The sequence below is a fragment of the Ascaphus truei genome, chromosome 5, assembly GCF_040206685.1.
Source record: "Ascaphus truei isolate aAscTru1 chromosome 5, aAscTru1.hap1, whole genome shotgun sequence".
NCBI lineage: Eukaryota > Metazoa > Chordata > Amphibia > Anura > Ascaphidae > Ascaphus > Ascaphus truei.
Window position 1 is genome coordinate 129,187,596 of NC_134487.1, and position 22,843 is coordinate 129,210,438.

Here is a 22,843-nt window from a genome sequence, read left to right on the forward strand (position 1 = left end):
GAAAAGTTCCACATCAAGAGTATACCATAGAATCTGGCTCTGCTTTTGTGATTGATGTGAAAAAGAGAGAAAATTTCCTTTCACCAAGAATTGTATCTATAGTGGAGTTCCTGCATAAAGGATTTGAGAAAGGTCTCAGTCTCAGCTCATTAAAAGTACAAGTGTCGGCACTATCAGTTTTGTTGGAAAGAAATCTGGCAGTAGAAAGACTGATAATCAGGTTCTTTCAAGCAGTTAAAAGGTTAAAACCTCAAATTAAGAACAGAGTACCTACATGGGACTTGTCGTTAGTCTTGGATGTATTAACAGCAGCTCCGTTTGAACCAATACAGGACATTGGCCTAAAATGGTTGTCGGGGAAAATGGCGTTTCTGATAGCAATCACCTCGGCAAGGAGAGTGGGAGAACTACAGGCGCTATCTGCTAAGGAGCCATTCCTAATCATACATCAAGACAAGGCAGTTCTTAGACCGATACATCAATTCCTGCCAAAGGTGGTATCACAGTTCCACATAAGTCAGGAGATGGTGATCCCGTCATTTTGTCCAGAACCAAAAAATGAGAAAGAGGAAAGGTTACACAAATTGGACGTGGTAAGATGTCTTAAGGTGTACCTAGAAAGGATGAGAGATATCCGAAAGTCTGACAAATTATTTGTCATCCCAGAGGGACCAAAGAAGGGACAAGCGGCATCAAAGACTACAATTGCACAGTGGATGGTGTCTTGTATCAAAGAGCTTATGAAAGCAAAGGACAAGATAAACCTTTGAAGGTGAAGGCCCATTCTACAAGGGCCATGGCTACTTCATGGGCATTCAAAGCCCAGGCCACACCAGGGCAGATATGTAAAGCAGCTGTCTGGTCCTCATTCAATACATTTCTGAAATACTACAGACTAGACGTACAATCATCAGCTGACGCAAGCTTTGGACGTAGAGTCTTAGAAACTGTAGTGAAATAAAGTGTAAAGGGTATTAATAAAGGTTGAACTGATAAGACATTAAACTGGTGTTGTCTATTCTGATGTTCCCTCCCTAAAAATTGCACTGCTTGGGTATGTCCCAATGGTGCCCACTGCCAGGGTGATCAGGAAAGGAGAAAATTTAAACAACTTACCGTAATTTTCTTTTCCTGGAACCATGGCAGTGGGCACATAGTTACCCTCCCTATGTATGTCTAATGCCTATCAGTTATATATTTTCAGCTATGGAAGAATCGTAAGACTAGTGTGCAGGTAGAGGGAGGGGCCTTATATGGCCTACCTGCAAAAGTCTACTTCCTGTCCTACCTAGAGTGAGAAGGGATTAACCCAATGGTGCCCACTGCCATGGTTCCAGGAAAAGAAAATTACGGTAAGTTGTTTAAATTTTCTCCTTTCTTCCCTTTTTGTTAGATTTTTACAAACAGGTCTGGGTGGGTTAGAGTGGGGGATTCTGTGGGCATGAGAGGGTTAGAAAAGGCCATTCGATTTCTAGTCTGGTAAAGGATCTGTTTTTTGTACATGGTGCATGAGCAACAACAGATGCCTTTACTTTCTCATGATCACAATGGATATAGCACCCAGTTCTTTATATTCGCCCTGCTGGGATACTGACAAATGGCTTTCACCTTTAACATTTCATTCCCTGCATGTCAAAGACCTGTTGGTATCCTTACTTCCCAGCCAGCAGAACAGCAGTTACGGTAGAAAGTAGAATTCCCTACAGCCCTTCTACAGTCAAAATAAATTTACTCTGAAATATTTTCAACACGTACACCTGAACCAAGTAACCTTATTGCAATAGGTTTCTCGCTTGGTTTGCTACCTAGCCCCAATAACCTGAGATCAGGTTCCTCCAGTTTCAGTATTTAAATCACTGAGATCGATTTTGAAAACCTAAATGAACAGGAGCTGTATTTCGAGCCTCCAACCACAACAAATGTGGAAACCTGACCTTTTTTTTTATTTCCCTTGGGCACGTAGAGGATGGTGCTATAATAACCTGCACACAAAAAGCAGCAGATTTAAAGTAGAAATATGTTGTATTTAGGGGCTTATTCTATAGCTGCCGAAACGGACGTTCTGGATGTCTTTGGCGGAAATTCCCCATTGAAGTAAATTATTCGTTTTGGCTGATCTGGTATAAGCCCATTAGTGAGACAAATGTAAGCTTGCAGGACCATTGGGCTGCTTTCTTCGGGAATCTATGATAACGCCTGAATGTCTGGGTGCCCTATTCATTCCCCCAGGACCTTGCATATACTTTGGGACTCTGTCGGGGAGATCCCCACGTGCAGAGCACAGGCAGGCAGACCACTTGTATCCAATTTCTGTTTTTAGAGCCCTTTTTGTTGATGCTGCCTGCTTGACCTGGTAATGCTGTTCCCCATCAGTGACATCATAATCATTCTAGTACAGCTTGGACACAATAGAGCTGGTGAAAAATCCAAAGCTCGACCATCATTATCTTACTTCCTATTTCTGTAATTTAAAGTAGAAAAGAGAATGGAAGGGATTTTTTTTTTAGAATGTGGGAAATGGTTGAAAATAAATGGTTAGAAACTTATGGTGTACCCCCGCTACAGCTTGAATATATTGCAAGGGGCATGTAACGTAGTACACAAATAGACAGACAGAGCCCCTAATGATAGCACTCTATTCCGATGTGATATGGTGATTCTTTAAAATAACTTTATTAATTGACAATAACGTTAAAATATTGGGGTCTAAAACAATGATTAAATATACCAAGTGTTACTGTCTCTAATGGATAAGTGTGCCCAGAAGATTGTACATTGTTGGGTTAATGTCCAGTGTTTGGATGGTTCACTGGCCCTAGTATTCCTCGTATAGAGTGAACAGACTAGAGTACTTGTTAATTGTCAGCAGTTTGGGCCACACATGTAGTGCCCCAGTATTGAAATACTAGTTAGTGCTCTTTAGAGTGAGACCTATGCTATGCTGCTACGATGTTGCAGCTGAAAGCATATTAAAGATGTTGTATAGAACAGATCTTGGTCAAAGTGCACCTATTGATGTATTACTGTCACCTCCCTGTACAATTGGTGGTATATTAGGATGGGTGTGTGGTGCTTAGTACATATACATCCCAAGTGTGTTGTGCCTGGGGTGTACTGAATACTAGTATAGGATATATTACTGGTTTGTATAGTGGCACTGCTGTAACTCTGATCTAGATAGATACCAAGTTAATAGCTGAGTACTGTTCCTTTTGGGGTATGTATTTCAATACTGGGGCACTACATGTGTGGCCCAAACTGCTGACAATTAACAAGTACTCTAGTCTGTTCACTCTATACGAGGAATACTAGGGCCAGTGAACCATCCAAACACTGGACATTAACCCAACAATGTACACTCTTCTGGACACACTTATCCATTAGAGACAGTAACACTTGGTATATTTAATCATTGTTTTAGACCCCAATATTTTAACGTTATTGTCAATTAATAAAGTTATTTTAAAGAATCACCATATCACATCGGAATAGAGTGCTATCATTAGGGGCTCTGTCTGTCTATTTGTGTACCTTGAAAATAAATGGATAAGTAATTTGAATTATTGTAGCTTCATAGTAAAGGAATCTACTGAAGAATTAATACCCGCATACGGTATGTGCATCGTAACTAACCCGGAGGCTTTTTGTTTTATTATGTCACAGGATATTTCCGAATTGTAGATTAGTAGGAGGAAATAATTGAAATGAACTGTGAATGTGGTGTGGGGTTTTAGTAGAAAGGCTCTGAATTATAAAGCAAATATAAGACTACTTTTTGGTAAATTGAGACAAAAGTTAAAATATGATTGTTGTATTTTCTCTTCTGTAACACTGTGCAGATGGGACATGAGTTGCAGTTTGGCAGTGAGTGGGAGACACTATTTAGATCACATACCACATCCCTTAGTGACTTTTGGGATACCTGTCCAGAGCAGGAGGATGCAAGCTGGATGGATGAAGATAGATTGGTTGTAGAAGGCAAAGAAGGAGCCCATTCCTGGGGGGATATTCAAGCACAGTTGAGTGCAGAGGGAGACCATTCAGGTGGAAAGCAGTTTATGCGGGTCCTGTACCAGGTAAATTAAGCCTAGATCAGTAACTGTACCATGAGACGCACCTTGGACCTATGGCCACACTCTTCAGACCAGCAGCTCGTTAGACTGCCAGACCCTGTCCTATAAATACTGTACTGTGCGTACATATTCTGGAATGAATGGGTGTGTATCAACGCCAATGTTTAATTTGGTTAGCTCTAAAATCTAAAACTCATTAATATCTGAAGGATCTGTGTATTTATTGACTATTGTACAGTTTTTGTATGTTTTCTTTGGCTAGTACAATAACCAAGGATTGAACTTGATGGATGCACTCTAAGGCTGCGCTTATAGTGACGGCGACGCAACGTCGTGTCTAAACAAATGCATTGAATCTGTAGCATGCGCTTATAGTAGGTGCGACGGAGCGACCTGAATCTCTAGTCAGTAGAATTTGATTTTTACAGCGACGGTCTCGCCATGTGACAGGCTGTAAACCAATCAGATAGCTTCTCCTGATGCAGGGAGAGGGGGGATGTGTGTGATTGTCTGTGGGATTGTGTGCAGTGCCGCCAACAGGGGGGGACTGCCGGTGTTGGGGGCCTGGCCGACCGGGCCAGTTCATTTAAAAAAATCATAATCATTCTAGCAGCGCCGGAAGTCAGCTGGGCTAAGCTTCCAGCGCCCCAGCGTGAGAGGGAGGCCCGGCGTGTGCAGCCAGCGTGGGACAGACAGGTTCCTGCAGCGGGGCAGGGCCGGCAGCAACTGCTGTGACCTGCCGCCGGGCCCCCTGCAGTCCCGCCAGCTGCCGGGCCACCGCCATTGGGGCGGTTGGGGTATATTTGTTTATGTATGGGGGGTGGGGGTGTATTTTTATATGTATTGGGGGTTAAGTAAAAGTTGCGCGCTAAAAATGTGTTTTTCCGTGGTAGGTGCGCTATGGGTTGGGGTGGCCTGCTCCTTTCATTTGTTCTGGGCCCCATGATTTCTGTTGGGGGCCCTGATTGTGTGTGTGTGTGTGTTTGTGTGTCTGTCAAGTGAAACACACTACATGAACAACTTTAAAATGGTAAATCCTCCCGTAATTTAAAGTAAAAGTAAAGTAAATTCAGCATACAAACAGAAATTACAACTCCTCTCCGTTTCTGCCTTCCCCGTTGCTCTTGTCTCCGCCCCTCTGCCGTCCCCCTTACCTGCCGTCACTCCCTTTGTAGCAAGAGATGTCTCCCAAACTCAAATTACAACTTTCGCAAGGGCTACAGAGACGGGTGACGTCATCCTCAGCTGTAGCCGGCACTAAAAGCGCAGCCTTAGGCTTCGCGTATAGTGACGGCGACGCAATGGTCAGGCGACGGTCGCTGGAAAATCAAATAGAGATTACTTCCAGCGATCGCGACCAATCCGTCACGTCGCGCTTACTGTAAGCGCACACGACGGCGGCAATGCATTTGTTTTGTCGCGTCGCTGTCGCCGGCACTATAAGCACAGCCTTAAACGAGCATAAGATCTGCTCAGAATGGATCTTACAACATATATGTTACATCAAATTCTTTGCAGATTTTAATCAGTATAGGGAAGCAGTTTCTATAAGACCACCCTTGTTTATCAAAGTGCCTAGATAGTTTTGATCTTTTCTGCACTGTTTGGACATGCAATTATATCATGGTGCATCCCTGATAATGTTTTATCAGCTCAACGGCGGACATTTTCCCAATATCTTGATTGCAATGCTTTTGTTGCTTGTGAGTGTAATGACATCCAAGCATAACTAGCACTGTTTTACATTTCTTCTCCTGGCTTCAGGTTTCGCATCTCATGGGGCCCCAACCCACCTGTAGCCCAGGAGATGTGGCGAGCTCCTTTTCTGTGCCAGGCTCATGGACTGAAGCACAGAATGGGGGTGAAGACCGAAGCTCAGAGAGCACTCCAGGCAGGAATAGGGAACATAAAGAAGTAACATGGCTCAGCACAGATAGGGAAATAGAGGATGAAGAGGATACAGATGTAGCTCAGACTTCAGACAGTGCGGTTCTGTCAAAGAATACTCTCCCGAGATCCCCACAGGTGAGGATATATTTTGCATATGGGAGAAGGAAGGACGGGGTCTACAATGAGACAAATTTCATGTGTAACGTTAGGTACCCATTTGACACTTCATGTCTAATTGGAGGTATGTCATGTCCTGCAGCAGGAGTGGCCAACTCCAGTCCTCAAGGGCCACTAACAGGTCAGGTATTAGGGATATCCCTGCTTCAGGACAGGTGGCTCAATCACTGGCTCAGTCATTTTGATTGCGCCACCTTGTGCTGAAGCAGGGATATGCTTAAAACCTGACCTGTTGGTGGCCCTTGAGGACTGGAGTGGGACACCCCTGTCCTACAACATGGGTTCACAAACTTTTTCTTAGGGTCCTCAGCCAGAACAGGTTTTTTTTTTACTACCAATAAATACTCTTCCTATGTAAATTAAGTGTATTCATATATGTTTTCAAGTATATTATTTATATCCAAGACAGAAGGTTCCAGTGGATTGATTTAAAGACAGAAGTCCATTAGTGTGAGCACAGGCTGACTACTTTTAGAATCAATACAGGAACAAAAATGTTTTCTGCTCCCTTTCTGTGTGATGTTCTGTCATATTCTCTGGTGGTTTCAAGGAAAGCACTCAACTGTATCTACTAATACAGTATATTTGTCTTGCAGAACCACTGTATGTTGCAATTTTGAGTAGGTACTCATCCAAAGGTGGAATATCAAATATATGAAGTTGTATCCAACATTATCAGTTCTTTACATTTATTTTCTAGATCCACATCCATAACTACCAGAGGAAATCATTCACCAGTAAATGTGATACAACCATACTTTTACTGTTTGAAACATGGTCAATATTTTACAATGAAAAAAACGCCAAATACACTTTGTGAATACTTCATAGGTGAAATTATAGTGTATACTTGAAGAAGAGACCCGTGAAACATTTGAACACTATCATTTCATTTGTGGATAACTCATTTTGGTCCATTAAAAGGAGTCTCAATCTACAATAAATCTGCACCTTTCCAGGACCAATACAGCTGCTAAGACTTAAAAGTAGATTGTAACACCACTTTTGTTTTCACTTGTCTGAATGTTACCTTGCAGGATCCATATCAAGAGACGGAACAAGGTTGTGTGAATACTATGGTTTTGAGCCAAGGGGAATCTAAACAGCTTGGTTGGTCCCTGTCGGAAGCAGATATCAGTTCTCCTGTAATTGAACACGAGAGCGGTTTCTCCATGTGTGATCCTCCGCCACAGAGGCTGGAGGATTCTGCACACAGCAGCACATCACTAGCGTTGTGAGTTTCCTTCTCAGTGTGCACAGCCTTGGCTAGGAATGAAATGATGTCATTTGACTTGAACAAATAGAATCACGTTAGAAACATGAAATGCTTAGTTAAGAAAGAATGTGTCACTAGTGTGCCGACTGTGCTATGCCATTTATTTATTTTACCTTGGCCTGCTTCATGCATTGTGATCCAGTGGTCAAGGTGTCTTAAAGGAAGTAGTGAATTTGTAAAATCAAACTTTGGAGAAAAGCTCTTTTGTATTCATTTTTACAAAGCTTTATATAATACTTATGCTGTAAAAAAAAAAAAGGTATGGTAGTGAGCCTTTATAAAATAAGTCTCCCTTTTTGTTGAAATGTTAAGTCAACTGTAGGTTTCTTATTTAAAAAATGGTAATATTGTGAAAATAAAAGTACTAGCGCTCTGTTCTCCCTATTACCATCACACACAAGAATCTCCTTCACCTTAGCATATCAGCATACAGTATATAGGTTGTATACGTACTGTGCTGAGATACACATGTATTGGTGTCATCATCATAGCTTATCAGGACTGCAGTAAGGTAAAGGGAGAGAGGAAAATGTAAATAAGTACATAGAACTAGACAGAAGAATTGAACAGAAGGACACTACTTTTCACAATTAACCACAAACCTGCCTCCTCTAAGTATTTTATTTACGGATCTCCTAAACATCATGTCAGATATGATGCACACTTAATATCTTTCCTGAACAACCAAGTATTAGTGACAATGTTAAAACCCAGAGGAAGTAAATCTTTGCAAAAATGGGAAGAGCACAGAGAAGATATAATTTTTCCATAGAAAAATAATCACTGAATGTTAAAAGTATCTAATACATGTTGACTAGAGCTTGTATAATGGCTTCATTGTGTGTATTTTTTTTTTTTTAAGTGCTGTTTTAACTTGCAAATGTTTCTCAAAGTGTATCTCTTTAAAAACTGTCATACAGGCTGTACTCAAACACCAGAAAATCACCCCAAGACCTTCTCACGCTTAAAAAGATGCTGACACCCGTCTGGAAAATGATAGCTAGCCACAGGTGTGTGTTCTGTGTCAGCAGGGAATGCACTTAAGGATATGTGAGGTAGAGCCAGAGACCAACATTCCAAACATTAGCATCATCTGTTCTGAGGGTAACAGGAATAGAATAGTGCTAAATTGTCCCATCCCTTTCCCCCCTGTATCTCTTGCTCAAGTGCTTAGCATGTTAACTGCTCAATGCTGGGTTTCATTGCCTTGTAGGTTTGCTGGAATTTTCATGAAGCCAGTATCAGACAAACAGGCTCCTGGCTATAAGGATGTTGTTAAGAGGTTAGTACAAAATTGAATTCCTAGTAGTCTTTAAAGTTGAAGCATTTTCTAAAAGTATAAATAGTCCTTTCTGCTGTGTCTATTCTTGAATGTCACGCCAACCAATTGGTCTACATGAAATCTGTGTCATTTAGTAAGGTAAGAAACCAGGCATTAATTCCAGCTTATCTCTATGTGGCTCACTGGATTTCTTAATGTTTTGTCCCATTCCTTTAACATTCCACCGTGTTAATAAGACACACATTCATTCTATTTCTAAAAGGTGTGAATCGACAAGAAATACATATTCTTGAATGTCACAAGAAATCAAAGCTCTCTTAGGCTGCGCTTATAGAGCCGGCGACAACGACGCGATGGTGACGTCACGCTGCGGTCGCTGGAAAAATCAAATTGACTTCCAGCGATCGCAACCAAGCCATTGCTCCGTTGTGCCGTCACTTCTACTAAAAGCGCACGCGGCGACGGCGGCAATACATTTGTTTTGCCGCGACATCGCACTGCTGTCGCCGGCACTATAAGCGCAGCCTTAGAAGTATTTAAGACTTAAATGCATTGTTAATGGTTTGACCTCTACTGGCACCAAAAAGATGAATGTTTTTGCTCTTGCCTTACATGGACTTGGATATGATGAAAATGTTATGTGTTGAAGTATCTACTGAAGCGCTTAATACATAGCTCAATGGCCCCTACTACCTTAACCTCTACAAATAGCAATACTTGTTTAATGAACATTCAGAAAAGATTTAAAAACACACTAGAGTCTATCCATGTATCTTCACGCAGCATACTCCAGACTAAAAGAGGCAGTGCCATATACAGCAGCAGGGAAACAGCGTATCCATATAATTAGCTTCCTTTCTTCCTTAGGCCGCGTCCGTGGGTAACACGCGACCGTGCTCGTGGCGTCACACGAGCCTGTAGCTGCAGTGATTTGTGGCCATGGGGCAGACATGCACGGGAGGCGTGTCAGAGGCGTGGCCGTGACATCAAGGAGCTGGTTCGCCCTCATTGGGTTAACCGCTCACGTGACCCGGCCATCGCGCGGCAGAAACAAATGTATTTGTCTGCTCATGGATCACGAGCACCAGCGCTTCTCATTGCACGTGCGGTGGCGCGCTCTATGGCCGGCCTCATAGAGGCACGGCATTTTGATCGCATGGCACTCGCCATGGACGCGGCCTTAGGCCTCGGACATGGCACAGGCGCGCGCGACAGAGCGCATGATGTCACGCACGCCTGTACTAGAAGCGACCCGTGGCCTGCAGGGTTGTATGGCGGAGGCGTGCCTGTGACATCACGTGAGCGGTTCACCCTCATTGGCTGAACCGCGCATGTGACGCAGCCGTCGCTCGGCAAAATAAAAAAATGTTTGTCTCTCCAAGCATCGGCCACCTTAATAAATAAATAACGGTGCATATTTACTAAGTGATGCAAATCTATAAGACACCTTCCAGGGTTGGAAGACACCTTATGGCCTAGTTACTCGAACAGGCCATAAAGTGTCTTTCAACTGCAGAAGTTGTCTCACGCAATAGCACTGCTTAGTAAATATTGTCCACAATGTACAGAAATGCATATGTGAAGGGTCTGTAGCCCTTATACTATAAAAGTGTGACAGCGCCAATCCAGCTGGCACTTTATAAAATAAAGACCTATGTGTGGAAATGCAAATGATCACAAAACATTGTCAGTTTAGCTTACCCCCCTATTGCAGAATGTATTAATTCAAGCGGTCTGCCTTTCTAGGCCTATGGACCTCAGCACCATAAAGCGAGGCTTGTCAAAAGGGCGGATTAAGACACCAGCGGAGTTCCAGCGTGACGTCATGTTAATGCTTCAGAACGCTGTGATGTACAACAGCTCTGATCACCATGTCTACCACAAGGCCCTGGAGATGCAGAGGGATGCTGTGGAGCTGCTGCAGGTGAGATGTTGCAAGCACGACGTCTGTATTAGTTCCTGTTTTAAGGTGGCAAGTCCTGGGTGAGCACTTTAATATCAAGCAAAGGACATTTAAGTGTATATGTTGCCTATATATATTAAATATATGTGCCTGCAGTCTGGATATGAAAAAAAAAAAAATTATATATATATATTTAAAATTTAATCAATATTATGATTGATAAATAATGTGTGTTCTAGGCTGTATACTTTTTGCCTTTACAAATAGTGTCATGATAATATCATGAGATATTAGGTGTTTAAATCCCTCTGGTCCTTACAGAATAATTGTCCTCCTTGGCGCTGTTCTTCACTACTCCGTGCTCAGTGCAGTATATATAGAATAAAAATATGTAATAAAAAAAACCGGTGTATAGTATCATACAGTGCAAATATCAATAACAAATCTGTGGTAAAAATTCCCAGAATCTATATAATGACACATAGGTGGATGCCAGATTGTAATTCATGTCTAATGGTGGTGATACCATAAAGCAGAAAAAAAACTTTGGTATTGGTTTTAAGGTACACACTTTGTGCATGGGGTTTGAGCTGGAACCTGAACCCTTCTTTGCATGCAGTGCACACTATTACACAAAAAAGTGATCCTATAGTAATTAGACTCACAATGCAGTAGAGATCTTGCTTGAGATCAGAACTGGGAAGTAAGTGGGTAAAACTGCGTTGAAGTTGCCTCAGTATTATATCATGAAAAAAGAGAAAGCAACATAGTACAGATCCACAAAATACATGCTCGCTGTTTTAAACACAGCTTTTAAACACAGCCTGGTATCAGCTTCAAAGCCAGTAAACCTACTCCCCCGTGAACTCAAGCCTCTTCAGCGGCTTGGGTGCTCTTGCTTGAGACTATCCTCCCGAAGTCGAATAAGTCCGGTTACTCCTCCCAAGGACCTTCAGCCTGATGGCCAAGAAGATCCCAGGGCTCTTTGACGCCGTCCTCCATCAGGGTTCTGGACATCCTCCTCTTCTTTTCTTCGGCCAGAAGGCCCACAAGAAAGTCCAAGACTTTGGTTTTCGGCCAGAGCCTACTCACCCAGGTCATTTTCTCTCCGAAGAGAGACGGTGACTAGCTTAACTGCATCTCTGTATCTGCTCCACACACACAAACACAAAGTAAGTGCTATGTTTAAAGTGGGTGCACTGCTACAGCGACCATAGCAGGACACCAAGTGCTGCGTGTCTGTGCCGGAGCACCCCAGCCCTGATGGGCCAGGCGGGTTAAAAAATTTCGGCCCCCCTTAGCCAGAAGGCCCAGGAACTACGTGAATGAGAGAAGTAAATCCGTAGAATCCAGAGTCCAATGCTGGGAACTGTTCCACGTACCATTGTGTAGCTGCGTTAGGGCATAACCTTGCCCACTGTGAGCCTCACACAGACGGTAATGCATTAAGACCCCCCCTCTTTGATTTCTTCTGCCGGGGTGCATGGATCCAAGAAATCTTGGGCTCATCCCACCTCTTGACCAGGCCACAGGACCAAATGTGTGCCACTGTCCATCCTACTCCTGCCACAGGATAGACGCTACGCTTGATATTAGCCAAAAGGCCGAGAAGCGATACCACTCACAGATGGCTTTTTTTTGTTTTGAAAATTCTTTTATTATGCCGTGACTCTTTACAACAAGATTATAACAATACATAAATAATTTTCCAAAAGAATAAAAACTGTGACATGTACAATGGCGCAGTGCATGACCCATATATCTCTCATACATTAACTTTTATGAATATTTTCCCAAATAGTGCATTACCTATACACAGTGGTTGACAAATCACCAAAAAATCTACTCGCCACACAAAAAAATCTGCTCGCCACCTAGTAACAAACGTGTGCTGCTTGGGCCAATATTTACTCGCCCGGGGGTTAAATCCACTCGCCCGGGGCGAGCAAATGTATAGGTTTTTCGAACACTGCTATACATATGTCATGCATTTAGGTCAATACGTGTCATACATCATCTCAAACTTTATTTACACAGAAAAAACTTGTGGGGGGTGGGGTGAAGGGGTTTTAGTCCTCCTCAGGGCCGTCAATGATGGAATAGTCTTTGAGCAGGCTATGAATCAGCCTGCGACAGTCCTTTACCGACGTCCTCTTCTTCCCCTTGGTCAAATGTTCCCTGGCGAATAGCAAAACGTCCTTGAAACAACACATTAGACGCCAACCGGTTTCGATTGAGTCCTCTGTGTGTTTTCCTGAAAAAAGTCAGTACAACACCGAATAGTACGTAGTGTACTTCCTCGGTATACAATCCCTTAGTTCAGATTCCAGAGCTCTCAACAAGGCCTGCGCAAAGGGGCAGTTCCAGAAGAGGTGAAGAACTGTTTTTTCCACTGGGTTGCACCTGGGGCAGTGCCTCACGAGGTTAAGTCTACTTTCATACTTGTTGGCCCTCATGGGGAGTCCCCCGTGTATGGCCTGCCCCCGTGTATGGCCTGCCATGTATGGCCTTATGCTTGTTTGTTACTCCTTTCGATGCCACATTCCTCCACACCGTTTCAAAAGTGTTGGGGTGGAGTCCTGGGACTGACTCTATGATGTCCTTTGCCCTGAACATTTTGTAAATGACCTTGGGCTTCCACAGATCTGGTTTTACTCCCTCCAGTTTGTTCTGCCTCACTAACTTCCTCACCATAGACAGCTGTTTAGACCTTTTTGGGTCTCATCAGTGTGAGGTTGGTTGTACTGGCTTTGCAATTTAAGACTTGGGTTGGTTTTCACCACACATTATTTAGGTTATGGTGGGTGAAAAAGGTGATGGAAAACCATAACATAAACCCTTTCATTGTACTTATCGCACCCAACGTCAATCAAGCCCCTTTGAAGCTCCCACGGATTCATGACAAGCCAGACCCCAATATTGTATTTTCAACTTCAAACGGTATCTCATTAACCCCTTAAGCACCAGAGGGATTAAATTCCTAATAGCTCATTATATTATCATGACAAATGGTGTCACATCAGTACTCATAATACGAGTATATTTGACTGTAAGAATACTCTAGAGTTGAGCAGCATGTCTTTGGGATCCATTATGTTGTTCCATACGAATGTTAGAATGATAACATAAAAGTAATATTATAGGTGCTGCAGGGCATGCATAGCCATAGTGCAACAGACATGTAAGTAACATGAGTATTTACTAATATAATATTTTGTTATATTTGTTTCAAAGGTTCTAAGTCTCCGTTTGGACAAAAGAGCCTGTGGCATTATGACTACGCAATAATAGGCTCATGACATTGGACTAGGTACGGGGACCCATGCATGGTACTAGACTCCGGAAGATTCTTGAAAAACCTACGTATTTTGTGGGGTTTTCTTGTCCCCAGTGGACATTGACGTGTCACATTTGACAACAGCACTGTGTAAAATGCACTTCTGGATAACACAAGGTTAATGCCACAGCGCTGAAAATGCTTTGAGGTCTCCATCCCAAGTTTTTTTTTTTACTGTGCAAAAAATAGGAAAGTTTCATCCTGCTTTACTGAATCCAGTTGTGAACACTATTGTTAGACAGTTACAGCTCATATTTGTGGCACTTGTTTTAATGTTTTTGTAATATGCAACCTTGTTTTGATAAAAGATTATTTAATAAAGAATGTATATATTGTTTGGACATTGGTCTGGCTTTTATTCACATGATGTTGCCTCTACTTGATTTTTGAAATACAAATATCCCTTTAACACCATGGGTTTTAATACACCAGTATTTTAATAATGTTAAAACAATATTAATTAGAATTCAAATTTTTGTTTCATTATTTTTAATTTCCATTTAACATTGCATTATCGTAAATCGTTTTTGTTTTTTTTGTTTTATAGGGCATATTTAATGTTTTACTATTTTGTGATATAAATATAATAAATAATAAAATATAAACATAGCAGATCAAAATGAACACAGATTGTTTTCAACGATCATAGTCTGCAATGGATTTTGTTATCCTGCAATAACACAATGCAAATCCGCATTTATACGGCCTCATATACACGGTGTATTCATTATCCTCCTGCCACAATGTGTTCTCACTATGCTTACAGCAGCACACCGTACTTCCGCTGCTGCCCCTCCCTCCGCCGCCCCCGGAAGCGGATGTTGTTATCTCCCATCACTAGAAGCAGCGTGTCCGTCTCACACGTGGGTGATCAGTGTAAGCTTGGATAACGATTGAAAATGACTAAGGTGAAGAAGGAGCCGGGAGAACCGGAGGCCGAGACCCCGGAGAAGACGTACGAGGAGCTGCTCGCGAACATCAACCCTATCGCGAAGCCTATGGCGTCCCGCAAGCTGACCAAGAAACTGTACAAGTGCATCAAGAAAGGTAACGAGGAGGGCTGGGGGTGCTCGGCGACAAGGGCTGGGCGCCTGGTCCAGGAGTTGCTTCCGTACTGATCATCGCATCTATACGGGAGACTCTCTGAATTTTTTTGTATTTTTTTTTAAGAGGAAATACTCCGTTTTCCCACCATCTTCCTGAAATACTCCCCATAGTAATGTATGCCCTGAACCCAAATGTTAGCCAGTATGGCTGCTTCAGTGTTTGAAGCTGGGGCTGCCATAAATTACAGCTCCGAGAATGGGATGGGTTGTAAGGGGCCACGGAGTTGGCGGAATAGTGTCTGCTCCATGTGCTCCTGGGGAAGTCTAATGGTAGAATAATTATGTGATCTTGAGCGCAGTTAACCAATCGGGCCACCTGGCAGCGAAAGTGTTAAAGTATGTACCAGGTGACAATGTACAAAAACAAGCTGCACTCAATTGATAAATGAGAATAAAAGGTATTGACACCCAGAGTATATATACCGCGGTTAAGGTGGGGGGAGGGAAAAGAATGTGAACCCCCATCTCAGCTAAATAATAGGTAATGGGTATAGATAAGGTGCTATACTGAGAATTGTGTGAACAAATAAACCATAAGAGAAAGAACTCAGTTTAGAATAGCACTCATCAGTGGTTGTAAGTGTAGAATTAAAATTAATCTTTAATCGAACTCATTAAAATGGTGCAACAGAATGAATAAAAATAAGAGAACATCGGAGGAGTACCTAGCTTAAATCACTAGCGACTACAAGTATCAGTGTGATGATTTACAGGCAGTCCTCGGTTATCCAACAAAATGCGTTACTCAAAATGGCATTGGATAGCGACGTCTTAAAGCGAAACAGGTTTTCCCATAGAAACACTGTTTAAATGAAAGGTTCCATTCCTGAAGGCATGTTTAACAGTAAAATACACCAAATATTTTACACAGGCAAGAAGATATGCAGCACATACATAAATTATATTATAGTGTATATACTGTATTATATATATATATATATATATTATATACACATAACTTTGCAAACCGTCATAAGAGCGTTGGATAAGCCGTTTTGGCGCTGTAAAAATGAACATAGGTATGCATTGCATAGCGTTGGATAAGCCATTCGTAGTAAAATGAAGACTGCCTGTAGTCATACAGTATAAGCTCCTGTCAAAGATGTTGCAGATAGCCTGAAAACTTTGTTCTAAGGCAGCGGGGCGCGAGACTGCCGCGCAGGGTTTACAGAGGCCCCGCACGCTTCCCGAAGGCACTTAAATTAAGTGCCAGGGGAGCTGCAGGGCCTCTGTAAACCTTCACTTACCTAGGCTCCGGTGGCGTCCTTCCTGCGTCGCCATGGCAACGCGGCGTCAAAATGCCGCCGCGAGGTCATGTGGCGTCACGTTGCTATGGCAATGTGACGTCATGACGCCAGAGCGCAGGTGAGTGAGGGTTAGGGGGGGGGGGCGTGGGAGTGAGGACCGCCGGTAGGGGGTGCAGGGAAATATGTTTGCGCCCCCCTGTTCTAAGGTACTGAACCTTTAACCTCTAAGATGTGCTCTATATTAAAAATACTCTTGAGTCTAAGCTGGAATAATGCCAGCAGTTGACTGATCACAACGTGCAATTAGACCCCTATTGTCGGTCTTATAGTGTGGTAATATCAAATTGCTTCTGAATATGAATGCATATGAATACTCTGCAGCATTAGAGCAGTGATACACAGCTGGAATACCGGAGGTGAGAGGCTCCGCATGTCATTACTACATGATGGGTTTTGTTCACGGGAGAGAAGCGGATAGAAGCCCCATGAAACCAATATATTGCTATTTCAGTATTCTGCACTCCGGATAGAGCAAGCATATTTGCTAGCTCACTGTCACCTCCGTATATACTAAATGCTATCTACACATTACAGTATGCTATTTGCCACATGAGTATAACACAGTTTATAATCACCTCCCGGTCAGAGGGAAGTACTATATCTCATACTTGCTAGATGCAGTCTACTCTTTGAGCACTATAAGCAATTTGATATTACCACACTATAAGACCGACAATAGGGGTCTATTTGCACGTTGTGATCAGTCAACTGCTGGCATTATTCCAGCTTAGACTCATACAGAGTCTTTTTAATATAGAGCACATCTTAGAGGTTAATTAAAGGTTCAGTACCTTAGAACAAAGTTTTCAGGCTATCTGCAACATCTTTGACACCCAGAGTAGCCAGCAATGCTTTGTGAAGCAATGTGTACTGGAACTCGGGCTCTCAATGGGTAATGAAATGAAGACATGAGGAATTGGACCAACGTTTCTAAAACCTAAAGGATCTGTTTGCTCTTGGCCTATTTATCTAAACAGCTTGCCCCATAGTTCTAAATCATATTTCATCTGGTTCTCTTGTGCTGTTCTCTTTCAGCTGTCAAACAGAAGCATATCCGCAGAGGGGTGAAAGAAGTGCAGAAGTTTATTAACAAAGGAGAGAAAGGGTGAGCAGATGTCAATTGCTTTTAGAAACCGCAAGATGTTGCCTTTTTGGTTTATAAACCACAGCAGTGCACTTTCTCTATAGTTGTATGCAGACTTCATGCAACCCGTGCCGCACGTTTTCTTTGTAATGTCTGATTTTTGGGCTGGCCAGTCTGTGCATAATTGTGAGTTCCTTTTTTTTGTTGACGCCCTAGTTCAGAGCAGTCTCATGTTACTCTTCCCCACCATCCCTTAGGCTAGGTCCCCAGTGGCCACGGCTGCCTCTTTGGGGCAGGCCCTAGCTGACGCGTGAGATCACAAGGTGCGATGCGCAACTGCCTTTGCCAAAAGACAAGGCCTTGGTCACAACGGCAGATCAGTCAATGAGGGCGAACCAGCTGTGTGATGTCACCCCCCCATCGGATTTACTGCTCTTCACTGGAAGCACAGCCGCAGGTCGCGGCTGAAACTGTTGCATGCACCACCAGTCGCTCAGGCACGCGCATGCACGCAGTGGCTGGGCTGAAGCCCTAGTAAGAAAAAAGGAATTCCTAGTTTTGGCCCCCACTGCCATCTGCTTTCTTACCATTTTCCCAGACTGGACAAGTGCTGCATTTTAAGAAATTATCACACTGAGTGGATTTGGAGGTTTTTGGCTTGTCTAGTGAATTGGCAATTTTTTGATTTCCTAAAAAGCTTCACTTTATAGATTGCTTCTTAAGGCAGTAGTGACCAACTCCAGTCCTCATTCTAAACTGAAGCAGGGATATCCTGAAAACCCGACCCGTTGGTGGTCCTTTGACGACTGGAGTTGGCCACCCCTGCCTTAATAATATCGTACATGTTCGTTACACTTGTCATAGTGAGTTGTGCTTTCATTGGGCACATCTGCATGCCATTTTGCAAGCCTTTGAACAGTTAAGGCTCAGTCCCCAGTGGCCACGGCTGCACACACGTCGGAGTGCCTGGCGGCGTGGGCACAGGTAAAAGCTGCGGTAAAGGGGTAGCGATGGGATGTGCGGCCATGACTCTGCACAACCATTGGTTGCTAGTCAACCATGTGACCGTGTCGCTGCAGGGAAAGACAAAATCCTTGTCTTCCCGTCCAACGGTCACGTGATCGCGCTTTGCGCGCCCACACACGGCGACTGGGGCCTGCCCCATAGAGGACTCTGCTCTGGTGTGTCGTGCGCCCAGCAGCGGCCACCGGGGACTCGGCCTTAAGATCTTAATCTAAACAGAATTTGACTGCAGATAAGAACTGCTTGTCTTACCCCCTCTCCCCCCTCTCCTACTCCTCCCTCCTGTAAGCTGTACATGTTAAAGCAGACATCCATGCTTTAAAAAAACACACACTCCTAACCTGACCCGGAGAGACCCTTGGAGCTGCTCTGTGGTCCTCTGATGTCCCCTGCTTTTAATTTTGCATAACACTGACCACATTCACACACATTTACTGGTATGACTGTTGCATTTCATTCTAGCATTGTGGTGCTGGCCGGTGACACGCTGCCTATTGAAGTTTATTGTCACCTCCCTGTGATGTGTGAGGACCGCAGCATTCCCTACACCTACATCCCGTCCAAATCTGTGAGTATTCGTTATGCTTCATGGTGTTTGTGATTATTGTAACCAGATACTCACCCTTTTAAACCTGCCATCTAATGGTGTTTACAAAAATGTTTTCAGTTCCAGCTGCCCATTTTCTGTTCTCTCCTATCTATATATAGATATAGATATATCATGTTAGCAGTTTTATAGTTGAATTCTTAAATTCAAGATGCTGTGAAGCAGCTTCCCTGTGTTGCAGGTTTAGTCCCATTCTACTTCTGCACCACAAGGTGGCTTCACAGCATATTGAATATGGACCCCAAAGATTTTTTAGGATCCAGAGTAACCGCTAAATCATTGGTGGGTAACAGGCGGCCCAAGGGCTTTGTGTGGCCCCCACAACCTGTCTAATGCAACATGCCTGCTCTCCTCCTCCTTTGCATCGGGAGTGGAGGAGATGTTGCTAGTGTGGATGCTTGCTTCCCAGTCGCTCAGCTGTAGCTCTTTTGAGGACCCATGTTGCTTAACTTTTCTTTAAAGTGTGCGTTTCCACCTAGGTTTATTTATTTATTTCCGTGATGGGAAGCAGAGGGTCTCCGGAGCTGTACCATGTTGATTTCTGATGCAGGTACCCCTTGCTTCACAAGATACCTCCATAAGTTATGACGGTATTGTACTGTTGTGGTCGAGCGATAGGTTGAAATCGCCTGCATGATGTGGGCCAATGGGAAGCTGCAATGTTGTAATCTGTTGTGGCCTCCTATTGTCCCACGTGACGCAGGGCCGTTAAACATGTAGCACATACCGGAATGAACTATGGAGGTAAGTATCTCAGGGAGCAGTGGGTACCCAGGTCAGAAATGAACACCTCCTGCTTCACACCTAGAAGAGGGAAAAAACCGTGGTGGAAAACACACCTTTTAATAAGGGTCTGGTCAGTGCAAATCACGATCCGCATCAACACTTCCCAGCATGTATGATTTAGAGGTCTTTTCTTTTCAGAATCCCAACATCTTTGGTATAGAAATGCAAAAGGAGTATCATTTCATCTTCTGGGTAGCCAAGCTTTAACCGCTTGAGTTCTAGGGGCAACTTTAACGGCTTTGCCCCATTGTCAAGATCTTTTATTAGGTTGCCACAATGATGTGGGTAATATTGAGTTGAGGGTTTTATGTTAGATTTGACCATGCTTGCTTTTAAAATCAAAGCACGTTAACAAATAATAAAAGAATAAAAAAATAGGTGTAAAGTTACTGTGTAAACGACGAGATTGTTTCCAAAGTCGCCATTTAATCTCTGTTTTTTTTATTTTATTTATAAGCCAGTAAAGTACAATAGAAAATTTTACTTTTATATTGGACTTCAAAATGGCAAGCACTGGGTGAGTAAGTTTTCAAAAGCAAGTCACTTATTGTGCAGATGTGGAGTGCAGGCCAAGGCCATAGGCACCACACAGTACTTAAGTCACACGTAACAGATTTGGGGATCTAGGTGACCATTTGCTCTGTACATGAGCAGCTGCACGCAGTATAAAATCAGTGGGTATGATTATAACAATTCCCTCACTCTTGTTCACAGGACCTAGGTGCAGCTGCAGGCTCTAAACGCCCAACCTGTGTGATACTGATCAAGTCACACAGTGAATATCAGGAAGCTTTTGATGACTGTGTGGAAGATGTGCAAGCACTTCCTTTGCCCTTGTGACCTAGAGAATTCCGTCAACTGGGGTGTGTGAAGATGCCAACATGAAATGCCCAATCAGCAAAAGCGCAACCACCGTCAACCCTGGGAGGCTGTGAGCGGATATCAAGCTTAGTCTTTACACACTGTTTTAATGTGTGCAGCTTGGACTTCTGTTTCTGTCAGTAGAAGGAGCATTTCTGATTTCACTTTTTTTTTTGTTGTTTTTCCACAATGAAAGGAGTTTAGTATTTTACTACCACACGCAGTCTGGTATGTGCACTGACAGTGGACAGTAGTTATGTAGTCCAGCAGTGTGCAAACTGGGGGGCGGGGGAATTTTCTGGGGGTGGGGGGGGCGCAGGTGGTTGCAGTGGCCCCGCGCTGTTCCCTGAGGCATTTAAATTAAATGCCAGGGGACCGGGCAAGGCCTCTTCAACTTACCGGGATTCAGCCGGCTTTTGCTCACATCCCCATGACGCCGCGGGGTCATGTGACGTGCTGCTTCATGACAACGCACGTCAAATGACGCTGCAGGGTGACGTCACATGACCCTCTGCATCATTTGATGTCAGGTCACTCGGGGGGCGCTAGCGCAGGGACTGATACAGGGGTGCGAAGCCAAAATACTTTGTGCACCCCTGATGTAGTATATCCCATCAATTAGATTTTATACATATAGTTAAGTAATTGGAGGCTGATCTCTCTCTCTCTCCCCCCCCCCCCCCCCCCCCTCCTTTTTTTTTCTCCCCCTCTCCCCTGAGCAGATTTGTAGAGTGGCAATATTTCCTTTTGGATTAACCTGTTACTCTATCCTTGTCATAATGTTTTAGGAGGGTAAGGGACAGTTCAAATAAACATATTCCACAGCCTTCTGGTCTTGAAGTTAACATTTGTCAGTCTTTAATCCTAAAACCATTTTGAGAAGTGTCAGCCAACTTTTGTTTAGTCAGAGGCTGAAACAGACTGGCCAGAATTTGGAATAGTAAGTCACCACCTCTGTCTCCTTTCATGCATCAGTAATGGTGTGTAGTATGAAGGGTAATGATGTGAACATTGCAGTCAGGAGAGGGACTTTGCTTTTGGCTCATGCATAATTTGTGGATGCATGAGGTATTTATAGATTCACGCATAACATGGAGGCTTCAGTATATTCAATGTTTTAAAAACATTTAAGTGTTAATGTAAAACATTTGTCATTCAGTGTATAGAAGTCATTTGCTCCATTTAGCACAATGGATTGTCAGCCTTGTGTTGTCTTGCATTCATCTCTCCTCCTGAAGCACGTTCTGTGGATGTCAAATTCATATCAATTACCCCACACCAGGGGAGTAAATTCTATAAAAGTAGTGTCAAATGTTTCTCAGTCACGGGGTAGTACATCAGCAATGATTACTTCCTTCATTGTAATCCTAACCCCACCCATGTATTAGTTTATCATGATATTAGTTCATAATGATTTGTGATAGACTGAAAAGGTTGAACCATAATCAGCAGCCGCCTCTGCTTTCATTACATCATAACGAATCTCATAATCGAGTCACCTGTGACTCACTGAACATTGTTTTGCCCTTGACTGAAATTGATTTTTCTGCATGGGTTTTGTACTGGTTTGATGTTTCCATGGCATTATTTTTATATAGCTTATTTCAGAGGTGAGCGGTGGTTGATTGAGTCCACTTCTATACAGTAAGTCTCTGAAGTGGTTTCCTAGATTTAATTTTAAAGCCAGGCTCTGCAAGTTCAACAGGCCAGGTTTTTAGTCTTAAACACATAACCCATAATTCATTAAAACAATTTGCACCGTTCTCCTGCAAACCTGGCATTTTGCTTGATCTTACGGTCTGAACTTGGTCATGTTTAACATTAAAATAAGCTTAAAAGCCTGTTATTTCCGCAGCCTAATCCTTTCATTGCCAGGGGCTTCTGTAACATTACGGTGCTGTGTAGGAGTTACATTTATGGCATTCCTATTAACAGTGTGAAATATGATTATAGCCCCACCTCATCCACTGATTTTATGCCAAGGCCTGTTTTGATGACATCTGGTAGTTGAGCAGCTGACCCTGACACAGGAATACAGCACCTTCTAGGGTAGTTGTCAGTGTGATCCAGGAATGTGTGAAGATACAGAAATATCCAAATGGAGCTGCTGGTCTTAAATGAATTCAGATCC

General features: G+C 43.1%; 2 protein-coding genes across 6 annotated transcripts in view; both read left to right on the top strand.

The window, feature by feature from the left end:
• Window positions 1-14,279, top strand: part of BRD8 (bromodomain containing 8) — a 38,497-nt gene extending 24,218 nt beyond the window's left edge. For all 5 annotated transcript variants that reach the window (XM_075600744.1, XM_075600745.1, XM_075600746.1 and 2 more), the window contains 7 exons: window positions 3,840-4,076; window positions 5,838-6,098; window positions 7,178-7,374; window positions 8,337-8,426; window positions 8,630-8,698; window positions 10,445-10,622; window positions 13,836-14,279. In XM_075600744.1, coding sequence (XP_075456859.1) covers window positions 3,840-4,076; window positions 5,838-6,098; window positions 7,178-7,374; window positions 8,337-8,426; window positions 8,630-8,698; window positions 10,445-10,622; window positions 13,836-13,889 — 1,086 coding nt within the window. In that variant the 3' untranslated portion in view covers window positions 13,890-14,279. The remainder of the gene's footprint in view (window positions 1-3,839; window positions 4,077-5,837; window positions 6,099-7,177; window positions 7,375-8,336; window positions 8,427-8,629; window positions 8,699-10,444; window positions 10,623-13,835) is intronic.
• A 466-nt stretch (window positions 14,280-14,745) lies between these two features.
• Window positions 14,746-21,557, top strand: NHP2 (NHP2 ribonucleoprotein). The gene is made up of 4 exons (XM_075600757.1): window positions 14,746-14,985; window positions 17,387-17,456; window positions 18,921-19,026; window positions 20,566-21,557. The coding sequence occupies exons 1-4, from the start codon at window positions 14,838-14,840 to the stop codon at window positions 20,689-20,691; spliced, it is 450 nt and encodes a 149-aa protein (XP_075456872.1). The 5' UTR covers window positions 14,746-14,837; the 3' UTR covers window positions 20,692-21,557.
• The last annotated feature ends 1,286 nt before the right edge of the window (window positions 21,558-22,843 follow it).